This window comes from Pocillopora damicornis, chromosome 5 (genome assembly GCF_964200805.1).
Source record: "Pocillopora damicornis chromosome 5, jaPocDami1.2, whole genome shotgun sequence".
In the NCBI taxonomy this organism is placed as follows: Eukaryota; Metazoa; Cnidaria; class Anthozoa; order Scleractinia; family Pocilloporidae; genus Pocillopora; species Pocillopora damicornis.
In genome coordinates this window covers 818,941-837,403 of record NC_142674.1, presented here as the reverse complement: position 1 = coordinate 837,403, position 18,463 = coordinate 818,941, and the positions used below count along the sequence as shown (strand labels likewise).

Genomic DNA, 18,463 nt, shown 5'->3' with positions numbered 1-18,463 from the left:
TTCTTTATATACATATGGCACTATTTCTATTGCTATCCAATAGCGCTTTACAACGACTGAAATAAACATAAAGTGCTTGATAATCTCGACCTGCAGGAGGCAGACCAGTCCAGCACCCTAACCGCTTGGCCACACCTCCTCCCTGGTCTTGCGTTTGGGGAACACACAAACTATCAACGGGGAGAAGCTGTCAGGATATATTTTGGGAATATTTTGTGCAAACACTGGAGAGAGATGAACGTCAGTCTCTCCCATGGTTTGACTCACCCTCAAAACCAAGATAACATATTTTATTCACCATGGCTAGAAAAAAGTTCTTTATTGTATTTAGGAGTTACTGTTTTCGAGACCTTTTTCATATTTCGACAGCTAAACCATTAATATCTTTTTATGAGTCACTATATGAATTTAAAAAAATTGGAAGTGGGGAAATAGACGCAACTTCTTTGGATGTGTCAGTTGATATCTAAAAAGTGAAATGATTCGCCCGTACATCTAGAGTTCGTTATTACCTCTATTCAGATCCTATCCTTCAAAAAAATGTTTTCTGTCGATTAATCTAATTAGATATTCTCCTTTTGCAATATAACAACAAAAAAATAAAATTGGTTGTGTTATGTAAATTTTTACTTCTTTGATACTAAGATGGTATGTAGAAAAGTCTATTTCTAACGAATTCTGAAAGATAATATTATATGAACCAAAGGTCTGAGTACCATAATTGCCTACTTTTTACAATCTAGTCGAAAGCACATTATAGTGATAAGATGTTGACTGTCAACACTTAAAAATATTTTACATTTTCTACTTTTTACAAAATCTCTCGATTCCGAAACTCACATTGGCTCCCCTCCCTCTCCCACTCCTTCAGTGAAAACTAGTTCTGAACTGACCTACTTCTAAAGATTGGTTAGGGGGGGTTGGGAATCTCAAAAGAAGGCGCATTTGATCAGCGAAATTTATAAAAGAAACCCCAAAATGTCACCAGAGTGTTTTAAGGAAATTTTCAAATATATTACTATCCTTAAGGTAACAGGAAGTAATTGAGAACACTCTGATCAAAAGGGATGTCGATCCCCCTATTATATTTGTTTGATAATCTTTCCTCTGTTTGAAGGGTTCAGCTGTATTTTTCCAGACACGAAAAGAACACAAGGTAAAACTTGATCCCTGATCTCGTTGCACCTACTAAATCTCACTCGCTAAATTATGCGCTTTTCTTATCTTATTATATAATTAACACTAATTTAAAAGACCTGGACCTTCGAAAATTATACAACTTAGAGTGGTATGAATTAATCAATGTTGTAAAATTTTACAACTGCAAGGAATGATTCAATAAATGTTGTAAAAAAAAAAACAGTATTACTCAGTCTTTTTAAAAGAGCACCGTAACCCACGTGTCTTCTCAAATTTTGCTTTACATCTGTTCTATCCAAAATTTATGAAAGACTGCGTGACACTTACATGGTTATCCGTACGGTTTATAACAAACTGCACTACTATGACGAGCTAAACCCGACTAGAAGTTTTATGCCAGCGCTTGGCCATCGGCCGGGATCACCTTTTGTGGTAGAGCTGTTGGATGACCACATTTCATGATAACAGGCACTGAAATGTGCCTTATTCCATGACTCGCCTCACTGAAGTAACATTCGTTTCGTGCAGAAACAGATGGCACGTGAAGATCATGCTTACTTCTGATTGGCTCTTGTGGGTCTTTGAGGTCTGGGATATTTGGGGTGCTCAGGTAGTTTGGATAAGAAATTACTTGGAACACTTCTCGCGTGGAAGAAGTCTTCTCGTGCTTCTCTGTAGTTTTTGATTGGTCCTCCTTCTCCAGAATCCCACTGTCGTAAAGATTTTTGATTGGCTTATAATTGTAAGGGAGATCTACAAATTTGTAGACTAACCGCTGACCACTGACCTATCATTTAAACGAAACAAAATTTGTAAATATAAGATGCATTTTAGTATCGGCTCTTTCTGAGTTGGCTTAAAATTGTTTTTTTTAAACACGTTATTTGATGAATCGATACGACCACACACTTTTTTGGTTTGTTTCTTTGAAAATGGTAATAAATAAATGCCAACTTTTAACGAGTTACGACTTTTCCTTAACATTATGGTCACCATAACTTGTCTACATCCCCTTTAGAAGCACATTTAATGGGAGTTATCTGTGTCTGTATCCAAAAAACCAGTTCAGTGTGTTTTGTGACTAAAAATCTTTACGTTTGGTGCAGAGCCCCCTAAATAGTTGGTGCAAATCCCCCCTCAAGAAATAGAAACATCTTGAGCTTACAAAGACAAGGAAAATGAAACAAAATGGTGAGCATGAATCCCGCTGGAACCTAAAATTCCCCTCTCTTTTTCCTTTACCAACGAAAACTGAATTAATTTCTAATTTTTTATATACTTTGTCAACAAGGATTATTAAAAAAAAATTCCACCTGCCTTTCTGATGATATTTTTTTGATAATAATATCTAAGGGCCCGGCTTAGTTTGTCATAATTCATTCCTGGTCGTTGTTTCAGTTCCCCCCAGCGCTTCGCAACTTCTTCCTGATTGCGAAGTTTGAACTCTCCTTTTTCACGTTTTGTCCACGTTATCAGCGAAGAGTATCTTTCATCCGCCAAAAGCTCCAATAAAAATTCCCACAAATGGACTGCACTTCGGGATGTTCCGCGTTTCCTGGGAAGAGAATCTGAAACTGTAATGTAAAAAAAAAAGCGGAAATGTTTATATGATTTATTCCTACACGAGGAAAACAAAAGAGAGAACTTTAATTCCTCCTAACAACGTCTTTTACGAAGTTAATGACGCACATCCCGCCCACACATATAGTGTTTTCACCTCGATATACCTGAAAACATTGTTTTCAATTAATCCGGATTGACGTTGAAAACAATGGAAAAGTTTGAATGAATGAACGGATAAATCCTCTTTAAATCGGTCTCGTATGAATTGTAGCACTCTAGTAAGTTAAAACATCAGCGAGCTTACATCGGGAAAAGTTTTAAAACTAGTTTTCCTTTGAAATTCGCAATTTATTCATATTTTCTTCAATTTCATAATTTTTTACCAAGCGATTGGGTTAATTTTGTCTCCTTTCCTTTCATTAATTCAACAGAATTAAAGCACAATATGTCTTATGATAAATGCCAAGTGATGCCTTCAAACTGAAACTTAGAAAATCTGACATTTAAACTCGATAGATGTTCCTTGAAAGCAAGCACCCAGAAAAATTTTAAGGTTTTTTTTTTTTAAATAATGCGAAAGACTTCTTACCAAAACGCCTTCAGACATTTATGACCTTAAAATTAAAATTGACTTTCTCCTTACAGATTTCAGATTATAGATTGCCAGGGATCCTTTCATGGGAAACAAAAGAAACACACGCGTTCAAAGTAAAGTAAAAAAGAATCATGTTTTCGATTCTTTGTTGGGCAAAACTTCAACAATCTGAAATGTTAAAACAATCAACTGTTTTTGTTTTAAGTAAATTTCAAAAAAAATCATGTTTTCGATTTTTCGTTGGGAAAAACTTCAACAATCTGAAATGTTAAAACAACCAATTGATTTTGTTTTTTGTAAATAGTTAAGATTAGAGTAAGCATATTCTCGACGCTAAAAAGAGCCCGCATTTGACATTTCAAGGAATTTGAAAATCCTAATTTTTCGAAATTAAGGAGCAAAATTACGTAGGCCAAATTGACGAAGTTTTTTCCTTTCTTTACCTGAGCAAGTTTGCTTCAGTGAGTCCGCCATGGTAAATTCGAATTCCACACAAAGTGATTTTTGTCAAGTTGACCTGCACTCGTTTTAAAAGAACTAAGTCGGATAGGAAACTCTTATGTATCAACGGATAGTGAGCCCGCTTTAAATTATGTTGAGGGGAGACAAAATGAGTGCAAATGACCGGTAGGTGGTCAGAGAGGAAGTTAAACCAAAATACTAAAAGCTTGTGCGAGTTTCCTACGCACTCAGCTGCCATTCGGCAAAACAGAGGCCGAATGACGTTCGTTTGGGGCTTTAGGTGGCTTCCTGACGAACACGATGGAGGTTTTCTTTCTTATTTTCAAACCCGGAATATTTTTGTTAAAAAAAATGCACCGTTTGTGAAGTTCTATTGATAGCGGCCTGAGTTTTGCTTGTTTATTAAAGAATCTCAGTATGCTATCGTTTGCGTGTTTCGAAGGATTTTTCCTTTTTCGCAAAATCTTAACGTTAAAAATTTTCTTCGTTTAGTAGGGATTATTTTTCATCTCAATATGATTTTGATTGTTTTTTGTTAACAAGTCTACGTCTTTGGAGTATTTTATCCGAGGAAAAGAGTGAAGTGTTTGGTGATCAATTAATTTTAATGCGTCACTTCCATCGTGTTTCCTTCGTGAACTGTAATTTGTATTTCCTCTTTTGAAACTCAAATTAAGTCTATGTGCGCCGCACAAAGCTGACTAAAAGCATGATAACAAAATTAATTTACAGCGTGTACTTGTTGTTTGCATTTGCAAATAAATGCATCTTAATTTAATTAATATCCAAAAATATATATAATTAATCCTTTCACTAACTTGTGGGTACTGGATTTAAGTGCTGAGCAAAAATGAACATACGCACACCCAGTTCGCCCACTGAGATATAATCTTATTTAGCCCGTAATAAAACAAAGAATGGAACAAAAAAAAGCGGAAAAAACCAAGGGTGAATGGGAATAGCTCTTCCTTGTTTCCAGGCCACGATTGAACCACACTTGGTGCAAACAAAAAAATTTTTAACGAAAAAATTGCTCGAAAAAGTATTTTAAAGGCATCATTATTGAACATGTTTTTAGCAGAATACAGTAACCTGTCAGCATCTTGCAGATCAGTCATTCATAACAACGTCAGTTTCGACAAGAAGTTGATCTACTCGACGGTGGAAAATAATGATATTTTTCTAAACTAGGTTGAAAAGCTGATAATAGCTTCTGCAAAATTAAAGCATTAAATTTGTTAACCCTTTAACTTAACCCTTCTTAATGTCTGATCAGGGAATTACCACAAATATCTTGCTTCCTACATGCATCGTTATTAGGCCTCCTTCACTCAAGTCGAACGTACGAGTTAGAGTCCATTATTCTCTTGCCTTCTCGAGAGAAGACGTTCGTTCATTTTTTCTGTGGCATAATCTGAGACAAGAGATTATGATCTCTTTCCGAGAATATTTGAATAAATTGTGGCATGATGCGTCAAAATCATGAAACCAGTGCTAGCGCAACAGTAAGCAACAGAGGGGCTCAATGCACTGGAATTTTATTTTCTATTTCCCCAATCCCGCTCATTTAATTCTAATTGCCCTCTCCTCTACGTGTGCCTTGAAAGGCAAAAAAAAAAAAAAAAAAAAAACATACCACCGGAGTCAGCCATCTTTAATAACGACAGAGCCGCTGCGTGATTTTCAGTAGTCGAATAAGTTTGCTGCTCAAATGGGAGAGGAAGCTTGACTGCAAGACTGTAGGACAGTGTCATAAATGTTTTTTTGTCTCTGCAAAAAAAAAAAAAAAACTTTTAAACTGTCATTCATATTTCATTGTTTGATAAATGACACAGTCTTGTCACATCAAGGTACATCTTGCATCTTTCATCTTACCGTCTGATTTACATTTATTTGGATGGAAAATGTTATGGTTTATAAAGGTTTCGCCCCATTGCAGTAAAACAAGTTGCCCCCACCTTTGACAGTTCGCCCGTAAAATTGTTACGGCAGAACGTATTCTGTTGAAATCATAATTAAATGTTGCTCGAAACATAGTGTGGTAGGGGAAAACTTGAAATGGAGCAAAACGTCTGTGAACTAACGTTAGAGATAAAATAGAATAAAGTAATATTGCTGAGGAAAAAATGGAGACAAAACCTTCTCGTTTCAAACTTACAGGCTATTCTTATTAACAAAGCTGATGTTCCAAATAAACAGTGATCTATAGAAAATCCTTGGTATGCTCTCATGTTGTAATAAGACGCTATAACATAGCCCCCTCCATCCCCCTCCTTGTTGAAGAAAATTCGCTGACGGCCGCACCCCTATGAGTTATCTTAATTCGTATCAGTTTAAATATACCATTGGCTCACCAATTTATCTACCCATATATCCCTGTTTCATCGCCTTAAAAAAGAGGCAATATGTTTTGGAGGCATCGAGTTAAGCTGAAGAACACACACTTATAAGGCCTCGCCAATAAGTATTATGTACAGTGGTTACCAGGCTCAAAACGGTTGACTTAAATATAGAGGAACTGGACGAATGTCACGAAATCGAAATGGGAGGCCAACCAAATCTTTCAATGAGGACTGATATTCGACTCTGACACGTCTTTGAGGAAAAAAAAACTGGTCTGTCTAACAAAAAATGTGTGAGAGCCGTTTCACTGTCTGTGTCGGGGAAAAAAAAATAAGGATTTCGCGTCCTAGAGCTCCGAGACTATGCCGAGACAGTAATTCAACGAAGACAGCTCGTCGTTTGGCGATGAGAAAATGGGCACGCTGGTACGGCATGACATGCAAAGGCAAAATAGTTAGACGGATAAGGCTTGCTAATAACCTTTACGTCACTTAGCCAAAGAGTTTTTGACGGCGATGGAACTAGTAAGTCGTTTTTAACTTGTCTCAATACAAGATAAACGTGTGTTGGTGATGCTAAGAGTTGCGTTGAATCACCACACAGTTTTTTCTATATAATTGAGGTAAATCAGTGCTTATGTATCCTGTGATAGAGCTCGATTCAAGCTAAAATGGTTGAATGCGAAATATTGTTCCTGGTGAGGAATTAGAATATTAGCTTCCTAAATTGCTTCACTTTGATATCTTTCACCTGTTTCTTGATAATAACAACCTGTACACTCTCGAAACCATTTACCCATGACGATTTCCTTAAGGTTCAGTCAGTGTTTATCATATTAAAAGCCAAAAAACCAAGAAGAAATAACAGGCTCCTTCACTTTTAAGCATACTATTGAGCAAAACATCATTTCACCTTAAAATAATATGATTTAGGTCAAGAACTTGAAACCTGATTGCTTCCAGTGCAAATCATTCACCAACTTCGTCCGTCACTGTTTTGATCGGCGCAAATTTGTTTTGAAGCACAGTGTTCTATTTAGCTGTAAACATTCAGCTGCGAACCAGCTAGGTTAAATGTTTTACCCTTTCCTACCTTGAGACCCTATTATCTTCTACAGAATATCAGTGGTTCCCCGCAGACCAAGAGAACGAAACTCAGTAAACGAACGAGATATCACTGATTTGATAGCGAAACATTGCGATCCGGAAACATAAATTCTGCTTATATGGTATTTAAGGGTGTATATCTGGTCTATATTTCCTGTCTACTCTGAATCGAGGTATTAATCGAAAGTGAAAGCCCCAGTAATTCATGGATACAGTTTTTTGAACTTGGAATTTAACAAGAGGCGTGTATATCGTCGTAAAAATTTTACGAGCGAAGACATTAAAACGAGGAAGCTTTCAACATTCTGTTACCTGTTCTTAAAAAATGTAACTGTCTAAGCCTAAAATCGGTGAGATTCATTGGTTGATATTTCGTTTAGTTCGCATAGAAAATATCTTCTGCTCAACATCGCTCAAATCTCCACAACTATCTCCTAACATGTATTGCTAAATATTTCGGAGACATTAAAGAACTGGTCAGGATTCTAAGTCGTTGGAGTGAACGTGACCTTATATACTTCCGCCGATTCTTCTGTTTACAGACGAAAATAAATCTTAATTCGCAAAATATACGGAAGCCTTCTCTGCGAAACCTAAAGTCCCCCAGTATTTAAATGATTTATTCCACCACGTCCGGTGACAGTGTTACATGCTACAAGCTTGAAACGTGCTGACAGTGTTTTACAGAGTTTTCGATTGTTTTGTATAGAACCATAGGTTGGGAATTTGCCATATGCTTTATAACTTAATTTTCAATTTAACATTCCGAAAAGGATTAGAATTAACGAACACAGCTAGGTCATAACGTATCTTTTTAATAAAAGGTTTAATTTCTTTAACCGAGTTTAAGTTTTGAGTCAGAGTGAAATTTATAAATTTATGTATATGCCATATTTCGACTAAAAGTTTAATATCATTATACTGAAGTATTTCAAGCCTTTTTAGACTAAAATATACGTTCAACAGACAAATTAAAGGTAGTAGTAGTATTTGAGGAAAGCCACGAATGGGCTACAGAAGCCCTGAGGTTAGTTACCCTGGAACCTTCTGCATTAAAACAAACAATTCTCCCAATAAAGCAGGTTGATATAGCAACTAATATCATCAAAAAATGATGTAGAAGCACTTCCTACGTCAAAAAAAACAATAGGTTACAAGAAAAGAAAGAGAGGAAATTATCAAGAAGATAAACTGAGCTGCCTTGTGATAAAAGGCAGTTCAATGACATTAACAGTTTTGTGCCTGAAACAAAAGAGTTATTGTGCACCTGGACACCAATGACAAACATGAGCAATTACAAGAAGATGAAATTTAAAGGCTAAAACATCGCATGAAATTAAGAGAGAACTGAAAGATTCTAACAGGCCATGAAAATCAAACTCTGATTAAAAGAAAACTTGGAATAGTGTGGCAATTTGCACCAGCCCATGAAAACAAAGGAAAGACAAGGTAGACTGAGTCATACCATGCTTTACCAAGTCAACCTAGGCCATGACCAAGCCATGCCATGGGATGGAAACTTTGCTACAAAAAAAGGATGAGAAAATATCACCCTAAGACAAGTTGAAAAACCTTGTCGTGGGTAACATGACTGGAAATTGTCTGTCACTGAACTGACACAACATATAAGATGTGCCATGCTGAAAAAAGTTGAATAAATAAAATTATATTTTGTACACTATACTATTCTTCTTTATCGTCCAGAACTGCAGATCATTAATTACATTTGCTCAATAAAAAAGAACCCTACATAGGTATTTTAAATGACCTAGAGAAAGAATTCTTCATTGCGCCTGAGAAACCTAAGTACCAAGAAGCTATGAGAGGTAAACAAAGACTGGACACTAGTGAATTGGATCCCCCGAAGTTGAAACAGAAGAAGATCATTTCTTAAAGGCAATAAAAAAGTACCAATAAAATAATGAAAAAAAAGAAACTTATGGTATGGAAAGTTTGATGAACAGACCGCATGCAAGTGAAGATCTAACCTTGCTAAGCAGGTTATAAAAATGGAATCGTTCAAAGGTAGGAGAGACAAAGATCATCAGGACATTTTAAAAGCCAGAACAGAGCTCCATATACAAAGTGTAGGTTCAATCTTGTATTTAGATGACATCGCAAGTGGAACATAGGAGGAGAAGTCTGCGAAACAAAACTGAAGTGCCACGAAGTTACAAAGATGAAAACAAGGGTAAACCATTTAAAGCAGAGACCATCAGAGAGAGAGGGAAAGACAGAGACAGACAGACAGACAGAGAGGAAGAAACAGAGAGAGAAAAAAAGAGAAGAGAAAAAGAAATAATCAGAAATTAAATCAGCTCCGATATTATACAGACACATTCCCCCGCAATAACTCAGGCCAGGAAGTGACAGTGTTTTTTCATGTAACTTCATACCAAATTTATAGATAATGGAGTCCACTACTTCTCTTGCCAGTTTTTTGAGTATCATTCCTTTGTAAGTATCCGCAGGGATTTTTACTAGTTGAGTCCACGAAACTACTAAGCTCTTTTCGTGTGATATTTTGATTTCATCATAAACAGTTTCACCCTCAATAAGCTCAGCCATTGGTGTTAAAAGTAACGTCAGAACTGACCCAATGACGAATTGCGTTGTTTCAGGTTTTAAACCTGCGTGAATTGGGAATGTTAACAAAAAAAACTTAATTCATGTTTACAGTATTGCATAGATTAAACAACCATCCTTTCTCACAGCATAAATTAACTAGGGGAAGTGGTAAGCCCCTATTGACTTCACTCTACGTCACCAAGACAACAAGCACTCCAACTCACATGGCATTGATCAAACATGGCGAACTTCCGTTCGTGACAAGAACAGATGTGTTTAACCTTTGATTTCACAAACAATTTGTACGTGCCAAATTCCTCTAAGGCCGTGAACATGGTGAACGGAGAGAAATGTGTTTAGCATTTTTGGCTCTCTCATAAAAGTGCAATTTTTTGAAAATAAGAAAAAAAAAACATCCTTGTAGTCTATTCCTTTATAAATACATGGTTGAGTTCCTTGCAGAATCCGATCAACGATCAGCGAGTCAGATTCTGTCCGTCGTTGTCTAGTCGCTGTGCTGAACGGTAAGAAAATACTAGGTATTATTTCTTCAAAGTGATATCTTTGTCAAAGTCGTAGTTTCAAACCTTAATTAAGTTTCAGCAGATAAAAGAAGGTGCTTTTAGCCTATACTTCAACAACAAAGTCTTCTTCCTCACAAATAATATCACTCACAAACTTGATGATTTAAGTGAGAACGTTTCTCGTTACACAACACTGAGTAAAAAGATAAACGAGACGTCGCGACGTCAAGAAGTCTAATGTTGCGTCTTCTTGACTGTAATTGTAATAATTTTCTAAGTTTTAAAGGAAAGAGCCTTACGATCAAGACCAAAGACCGATGTTTCTCTGGCAGTAAAGTAACTCCAAGATTTACCGAAATATTTCTCACTTCCCTGATTCATGCCGACGAGGGCTTATTAGACGTTTTCAATAAATTTAAGATCTTCGAAATACAGGAACTACAAAAAAACCGAACAAAAATTTTCCCGATGAAATTTGCTATGGCGGAAGGATATGAACTAGGATGCATATGTTATTTTGGGGTAACTTGAGTTGTATTGATTATTAAGATCACAAAAGTGTTTCCTTCTTCCTTCTTACAGTTCAGCAATATCGTGTTTAATAGATGACTCACCAAAGAGACAGTCTTATTTTTATTCAAAGGAACTTTCAGAAAAGTGACTTTTGCAAACAACTGTAAATTCGCAAAGGTATTCATCCACATCTATTTTGAAAAACTTTATATCATGTCTTTTGTATATGGCATTTCGTTTTTTTTTCTAGCATACGTGACATACCACAGCATTTTTGCAACCTTGCTGGAAAGATGAAGTTACAATTCAGACAAAGGATCAAAGTGTGTTGTTATCGATAAAAGCAAACAATATTCTGTTGGCCGCGAACAGTCACCGCGCTGAACTAAGAAATGGCCGTAAATCTTCAACATCATAGCAATCTAAATATTCCGTAAGAAGCAATTCACTTAGCGTATTTCTTCGCTTTCGTCTTTGATCCTTAAACTTCAGTGTGTGGCTTATCATATAGCCTATAGCTTGAGCTTAAAACTTCATTAGATTATTTACGAATCAAGTCTTCGAAGAAAGTGCCTCTGTGAGTCACGAAATTTTTACCTAACGTTTAACGAGAGAGGCTTTGACAGAAAAATAAATCCGACAGCACCAATACAATGGTCAGCCATAATATTAAGTAGAACGGATCCAGTAAATATCTCAAAGCGAGTAAATAAAATTGGTTAGTCGATGATTCAATTATCGACTTATTTCCTAAAAGAAACAACGTCTTCAAATTTATAGCCAGCTTAAAGAGGAAGCAGAAAGAGGCTGTGCTTATTTTATGGTAACTTACCAGCAAAATTGCTCCAAAAACCAGGTTTCAATATAGTTGACTGCGATATTTTCCTCCGAAGCGTGATCTTAAATAAACGAACACCATTTACTACAAAACATGACAACAAAAAAAGGATGCAATATATTCCAAAACTGGAGTCAACTTTCTGAAGAAGGAAGTAGGAAATTAATGAGATTTCGCTTACCAGGATTAGCAACCTCGGAAAGCACTCAACCGGGAGATTGTGTAGAACGTGTAAACTGGAACAGGACGGGAAGAGAAGTGACTGTTTTTGGTTTATTTCTAGCTTTTGTTGTTGTTGAAGAAAACAACTTCCTTTTTTGCTCTTAGTCAAGATCAGTTTCGATTTCGGAGTGACCTCATATAAGCATCGCGTTATTCAAACGACACGTATTCGTTTGAGAAGATAGAGTAACAAACAACAATTATTCAGCATTTCTTCCTGTGAGGCCCTTTTTAAAAAGGACAAAACGTTCATTTTTTTTGACAGAAGATTTGATTTCCACCAAAAGGATTTGGAGCCACTCAGACATGATATTAATTTCCGAGTTCATACTACTGAGTAATAGTAACGATATCAAATTCCGGATTTCCAAAAATTTATTTTAAGAATCGACGTTTCGTAACTTACCGTCATGCTTACATGAGTAAAAACCTGTCTTTTTGTTTTCCACAGTATCTAAGCAGTTTGCATAGTTGTTTTAGATTTACAACACAAAACTACAGCTATATTAAAGAAAAATGTTACGAAAACAATCGAAATGGCGGGTCACGCGCGATTAACGCGCGGGTCTGCGCGTAGAAGACTGCATTAGTTAGTTCCCTGCCGAATTACGCCGACGACGATTTTTGCGCGGGGTAAGTTTTTTTTGTGTTACTATTTTGGTTGTTTTTGATGGACAATTTTTGGAATAAAAATACGTAGCTTGCTCGGCCTTTATCTAAGGAATAAGTGAATTCAACTTACTGGCGTCACTACACGTGCTGCTATTGCAATAAAGTGACAGAATTTAGTTACTTTGATTTAAAATTCGGCTTTTATTTTGCCTTGTGATTTAATAAGGGACGAATTAATCTGTGTTAAGGAATGGCAGTATCATCGGCTGAAAAGAACAATGTGGTTGCCTTGCTTAAAGGACGAGAATTACTTCCGGTGTAGGGTTTGCCACTCCATCTCAAATGTTCCTAAAACTCCCGAACTTGCAGACAATGGTGACTGAATTTCCTGAATTAAAAATTACAATTTTGGAGGCTCGAAAAATGATTTAAATGTAAAAATGTGCCAAGATATTCGAGAAAATCTAACCCTTTTTTTTGCTTCAATCAAGTTCTATTATTCTGCTTCATCTTTCCTTCAATATTCATCAGTTCCACAAAATAATATCCATTTTTGAACCTTTTATCCGAAGTAATATGACATGAAGTCTTCTTGACGCACTTTATCTTCCCGGGAAAGGTGAATTTATTCCCGATTCGTGTTCTCTTAGTTTGTTTTCTGTGAACGCGAAAGATCAGTTTTGGGTATTATCCGTGACGCGAAAAATACAATATACCTTCACAACACTGAATCATCTTAAAACATAGAGTTGACTTGGACGGAATATCCACGCTATTCGATCTGTTATATGCGATCAAAACTTACCAAGCAAACATTATAGAGTATGATATGTAATGGATCCAAGCGATACAATTTCCGGTTCTTTTTTTTTGTTACTCGACTTGAAAGAAAGGATCGTGTTTTTAATCACTTTATTTCACTGTAATGAGTTGTCTAGCTGCTTACTTTTCAAGGGTATAATAAAATAATCGTTACAAATCTTGTTTAAACTAAGGGGATGATACTATCTTGTAAAATTTAGCCGAAAGTTTTAAGTTTAGTGTCGCACAATCCTTCATCATTTTTATTCCCTTTAAGTACAGTGTTGCCTCTTTGTTGTTTGTCTGCCTCAGCACATTTAGATTCAAAGGTTTTTTACCCGTTGAGAATAATTGTTAATAACCAAAAAGAAAACAAAGCAAGATATTGTGTTTTAACGCTTCGTTGGAACTTAATACGAATGATATTTCCAAACAATGATGTGATATTGAACAGTAATATCGAGTCCCTCAGAAGTTTTAGTTGACGAGTTTCGTTCAGAACTTCAGCGTTTCAGTAACATTTTTCTACCTTCAACTGGCATTTCAAATTCTCAGCGTTTATAAAACACGAAAAAGGTGAATCGATATAATAAATTTTAGTGTGGCGATGGGTCCACGACCTTGTAATTAACTGACGTTAATCACTTCAACATAGACTTTCAGTCTGTGCCCCCTTTAATTCGCTAATTAGTTCAGGGAAACGGAACTCACTGTGCGATGCATGCAAATTACAAATTTTTCTTAAAAGCGCTGAATTTGCATCTACGATTCCAAAACCATCGATGAGTCGACCGCTTGAAAGCAAAACCATTTCCATTTAGAAAAGACAGGAATATTCTTTGCGTTCTACGTTTGGTGTTCTTCAACACTGGTCCAATCTCTTTTCATCATTTCCGAAACGTCTCAAAAACTGACTAAGAAATAGAGTCCTAAGCTCACAGCTTCATAGATACGCATGATACTCAAAATAACACTCTATGGTGTTCACGGCCATGGGTGACGTAAATAAGTAATTGCCATGACTGACCATGCTTAATTTTCTTGGAGGCGTTCAGTTGTGCATTTGATTCAAAGCAGAATTTTGACAGCTTGCGGTCAAATCCACATTATATCATTCCTATACTACAGAAGGTCCTCTCTCGTCATATCAATCGCTCATTAGCTCTCTGTTGAAACTTGTATTGGTTCATCTAAAACTTTAGGTGATAAATTCCTCATACTACAAGTTTCCCGATCAAAATTCAAGGAATAAGTTCTTGTTTCGCGGGATACGAACGATCTTGATAAATTTGCCTCTACTTGGGGTATCCGTTCTAGGCCCCTTTGTCTAGATCCTATTATCCATCGTTAAGCTGCTTAATTAAGGGGGGTAGTCTTGTAGAGTTCACTTATAAAACCGGATTTCCCAGTGTAGTTATTCGATTCCATTAAAACAGCGTGACAAAGCATGGAAGGAAGTCTTGATAAGTGTAAAAAATAAATACGCTTTGTCTGAATCAGGGGTCATTTAGTTCGAATTGTCACGACAACTCTCCCTGACCCCTTCCCGGTCGGTGGAACATCATTTCTGAGAAATCAGTACTAAATCGTTAACTGTGACAAACAGCAAATTACAAGTAATCATAAATCAAAGCAAAATGCGTAAGGGCAATGAAGCGCAACCGGCTCTTGGAGAAACTTACGTCTTAACAAAAGGTAATGGCGGAGTAGAGGCGGACGTGCGTGAAGGAAAGTACAGGAAAATGTAAAGTCTCTATCAATAAAAACATTATAACAGGAACTCAAAAGAGCTGTGTAATGGTGGTTACAAAAATGATTGTGTAATAACGGTATTCTGTTGCTTAATTTTTAAAAATGATTTAAGATTTGTCAGATTCTTATATTCTCCTTCATCCTAGTCACCATCAAATGTTAAGCTGGCGACCGCAAATGCTCTTATGAAACATATGGCTTATGTGACACAAGTGTTTTGCAGACATTACTTTGAGAAATCTGAAAGTTGTTGGTTAAATCCGAGCATTTAGTCGTTAGGAATGAGTTCATTATTCAAGCTTTTACCACGTCAGTAGCCCAAGAGTTAAGGAATCTTTCCTCAATTAAATAAACTTCTTTGACTGCTCCAAAGCAATGCGGGGCATAAGATATTTATAACAAGTATTGAATGTTTCAAAACCGTAAAGAAGCTGAAATTCATACCATTGTCGCGTACGAACTGACATGGTGCGCAATTTACTTAGATTCGAAACTCGAAAAAGATAAGACACCATGTTTCGCTTTAAACACAGCGAGGCAGGTGCGAAATAATTTGCTAATGACAAAATATCTAGCAAGCGTGTTGATGTTGCATTACGTGACAAAAGTGAATTTATATTCTTTAGCGATGCTTCCTTTCGTGTTTTTGCAACAAGTCATTTGCGTAGCTACAAGTTCTCTTAAATCCATGAATAGTTAAGAATCACTTACCGTTTGGTCACCAAATAGCAGAGGTTTCATGTAGAAGCGAAACTGTCGAACCGTCTGTCTATCCTAGTCGGTACTTCCGCCTTGGATCGTGTCATGTGATTAATACGAAGCCGAGTGCCGGAAGTTTACGTTAGTTGTCGGAGTTATTAAAATTTTTACTCGGCCACGACCACATCAGATGTTTTAAACATCAACAAAATTAGCACCATTTTCCGCTCCGCTTGTGAAGAATAATTTTGTGGTTTGCAAAAAATGGTTCTCTTTGTATTTCCGCGTTTGATGAAACGAAGCACGTACGCTGCTGTTGATTATAGTTTGCCGGTCTTCGATTGGCCAGTATTTAGGAAACATGGACTAAGCGACACGCTGAAGCCGAGAGAGATTATGTTAGGATTATTCATTTCAGGCGCTGAAGAACTCGTTTTTTACACTCCGATAGTCAATTTACGGAGATGACTGAACTGAAATATTTTAAGAGTTTTGGTTTCTAAAACCGCGTCGAATTTGTAAGCAAACAAAAATAGATGACTTCAATCAATATTTTCTATCTGAAATTTGCACACAATAACAATGGGGTCCGTTTAAAACAGAACAGATTCGACATCTCTCCAAATATTTTAGAAAATGCTTCAGAAAACAAACCAATTTCTATGCATTATAGTTTTTAAATTGATGAGATAGGCATTGAAAAATTTATATTAATACTGTATGAAGTAACGCAATACCGTTTTATTGATATTTCGCGATGCAATCGACGATCTAAATGCTCCAAGTATAGAAGTAAATTTTAAAGAAATTAGAACTTATCTAAAATCTAAGTTATATTATCTCGTCAACCTATACAATTTTTTTGTTGCACATTATTAATTTGCAAGATTCCTAGAACTAAAATAAATGGAATTGCCGGGAAATCAGAAAGGAGAATTGATATTTCGAAATATAGATCTTTTTCTTCATCAAGTTCAAGAGCTAAATGAATTACAAATTTTAGTTTACTCACCTTAAACACTCACAACAAACGGACGAAAACGCACAAGCGTATCACCATTTCCATACGTAATTTACTTGTCAGAATGTAGACACGTGGGTCCGTTGTTTGACACGTGAATTAAGTACCTCTGTCGAGGTCATTGTGTCTGTTAAACGAATACACTGGAAATGACTCTTTATATAATAACAAAATTGTCACACAATACAACCTTCCGCGTTCGGTTATTTCTAGGAACGAGATTTATCACTTCCTCTTTCCTTGAAACCCAAAAATGGATCATCGTGAATTATTGTTTTTACTCAGATTAAGCGGAAGCCGAAGCTGGTAAATAATTTATTCGTTCATATCATTCTACTTCCTTTCTAGGTCTTGAACGTTCTGACATATTAATTCGCATAACTTGTTTTGCTTTTTATAACAGAAAACAGAAGACTGTTTCGCTAGTTTCGTACTCTCCGGTTGTTATTGTAGAGGCTAAATTATTGACTTGGTGTGGTAATTTCCAAGAAGCTACACAGGTCTCGCTTGGGCGAAAGAAACTAGAACGTGATAAAACGAGATTCTTAGAATGAAAGGAACAATGACCCGACACGTTGCTGTCTGCAAAACAACGTGACATTGCCTTTATTTCCGTGTTTTTTCAAAACGGGAACCTTGACGACAAAATTTCATGCTTCATTTCGACTCATAACACTTCTTACAACACATCTCTTTAGACAGGCATTTTCATGATTGATTTTATAGTTCGTTTTAATACTTTTTTTTAGTTGGTCAAATTGTATATTCTTATCCTTTTATAATTCGTTTTCATATTTTATTTTGCTTAGTCATATTGTATAACGCATTAGATCATATCCGCATGTATTTTGCGCTACATAAGTAATAAATTATTAATTATTATTACAACTAAAGCTTCACAAGTTCTGTAGGGCAGACTTTTGAGCTCAATAAATAAAATGAACTTAGGCAAATGACAACCATTTTTAATTCGCTGTTTTCCTTAAGAGAGTCGCTGTCGCGATTGATGAAGCCCTCAAATCCTCACGTACAACGGACGTCATTAATAACCCATTAATTTGAAACGAGGGAAAGATTGTTCATTTCGTTTTTTGTCGTTACATCATAGGAAATTACATAACCTCACTTTTGATTACCCGTTCGCGAAATTGATTTGGGTCGAGACGTTAATGTGGATTGTATAAATTATGTTTTGACGCTGAGGTAAAACCGTTGTGAGCAGTCGGCCATGAAGAGAGTTTCGCTAACTGATTATCATCCTGCAGGTGATGGTTCTTACTATCAATAACTCCCATGAGTGACCAAGACAGAATTTCTCCTTATATCACGATTTCCCCCTATATCAATATCGATAAACTCTTCACATCCACTCCGGTGAATAATTTTTAATTGCTAATGAGATCTTGGGAATTAAATAGAAATTTGATTTGTGGTTATCTGTCATGACTGTGTCCAAAAATGATTTATTTCTTAAGTTGTTGAAGAGAAAACCGCTATGTCATTGTAAGTATATACCAAATGCTTTTCGGCGAGTGAGTTTTCTATGACTGAAAGGGTTTCAGTTTCCTTTAAGCAAGTTTATAAGCGTGTATTACTTGAAAAAATGCAGGACAATTTCTTCGTGACATGAAGAACAAAAGCTAGGCTAACTTTTTAATGAATAAAAAAAGTAAATAACTAAATGATTTGAAATAAACTGATATT

At 36.1% G+C, this 18,463-nt stretch overlaps 1 protein-coding gene and 1 long non-coding RNA gene across 11 annotated transcripts; one reads left to right on the top strand and one right to left on the bottom strand.

Moving 5' to 3' along the window:
• Positions 1-288: 288 nt before the first annotated feature.
• Positions 289-17,047, bottom strand: LOC113677246 (uncharacterized). Of its 10 annotated transcripts, none has more exons than XM_089207732.1 (6): positions 16,751-16,891; positions 11,834-11,888; positions 11,647-11,736; positions 5,397-5,530; positions 2,458-2,714; positions 289-1,927 (listed from the first exon to the last, which is right to left on the bottom strand). In XM_089207732.1, the coding sequence occupies exons 4-6, from the start codon at positions 5,512-5,514 to the stop codon at positions 1,532-1,534; spliced, it is 771 nt and encodes a 256-aa protein (XP_089063858.1). In that variant the 5' UTR covers positions 5,515-5,530; positions 11,647-11,736; positions 11,834-11,888; positions 16,751-16,891; the 3' UTR covers positions 289-1,531. The 10 variants fall into 10 exon arrangements, with proteins under 10 accessions (XP_089063858.1, XP_089063857.1, XP_089063859.1 ...); XM_089207731.1 differs by having other exon boundaries at positions 11,647-11,713; XM_089207733.1 differs by lacking the exon at positions 16,751-16,891 and adding an exon at positions 15,751-16,003.
• On the top strand, positions 10,002-11,444 carry LOC149044656 (uncharacterized). Its single transcript, XR_016186996.1, has 2 exons — positions 10,002-10,301; positions 11,065-11,444. It is a non-coding gene; the product is annotated as an uncharacterized LOC149044656 (long non-coding RNA).
• Positions 17,048-18,463: the final 1,416 nt, after the last annotated feature.

What these genes read in the sequence shown, in the direction of transcription:
- LOC113677246 (XM_027194028.2), bottom strand. Translation starts at nt 5,514, where the DNA reads ATGACACTGTCCTACAGTCTTGCAGTCAAGCTTCCTCTCCCATTTGAG. An exon ending in AAAGATGGCTGACTCCGGTG is followed by an intron (nt 2,715 to 5,396) that starts GTATGTTTTTTT and finishes TTTACATTACAG; the next exon opens with TTTCAGATTCTCTTCCCAGG. An exon ending in AAAAAAATATCATCAGAAAG is followed by an intron (nt 1,928 to 2,457) that starts GCAGGTGGAATT and finishes TTTAAATGATAG; the next exon opens with GTCAGTGGTCAGCGGTTAGT.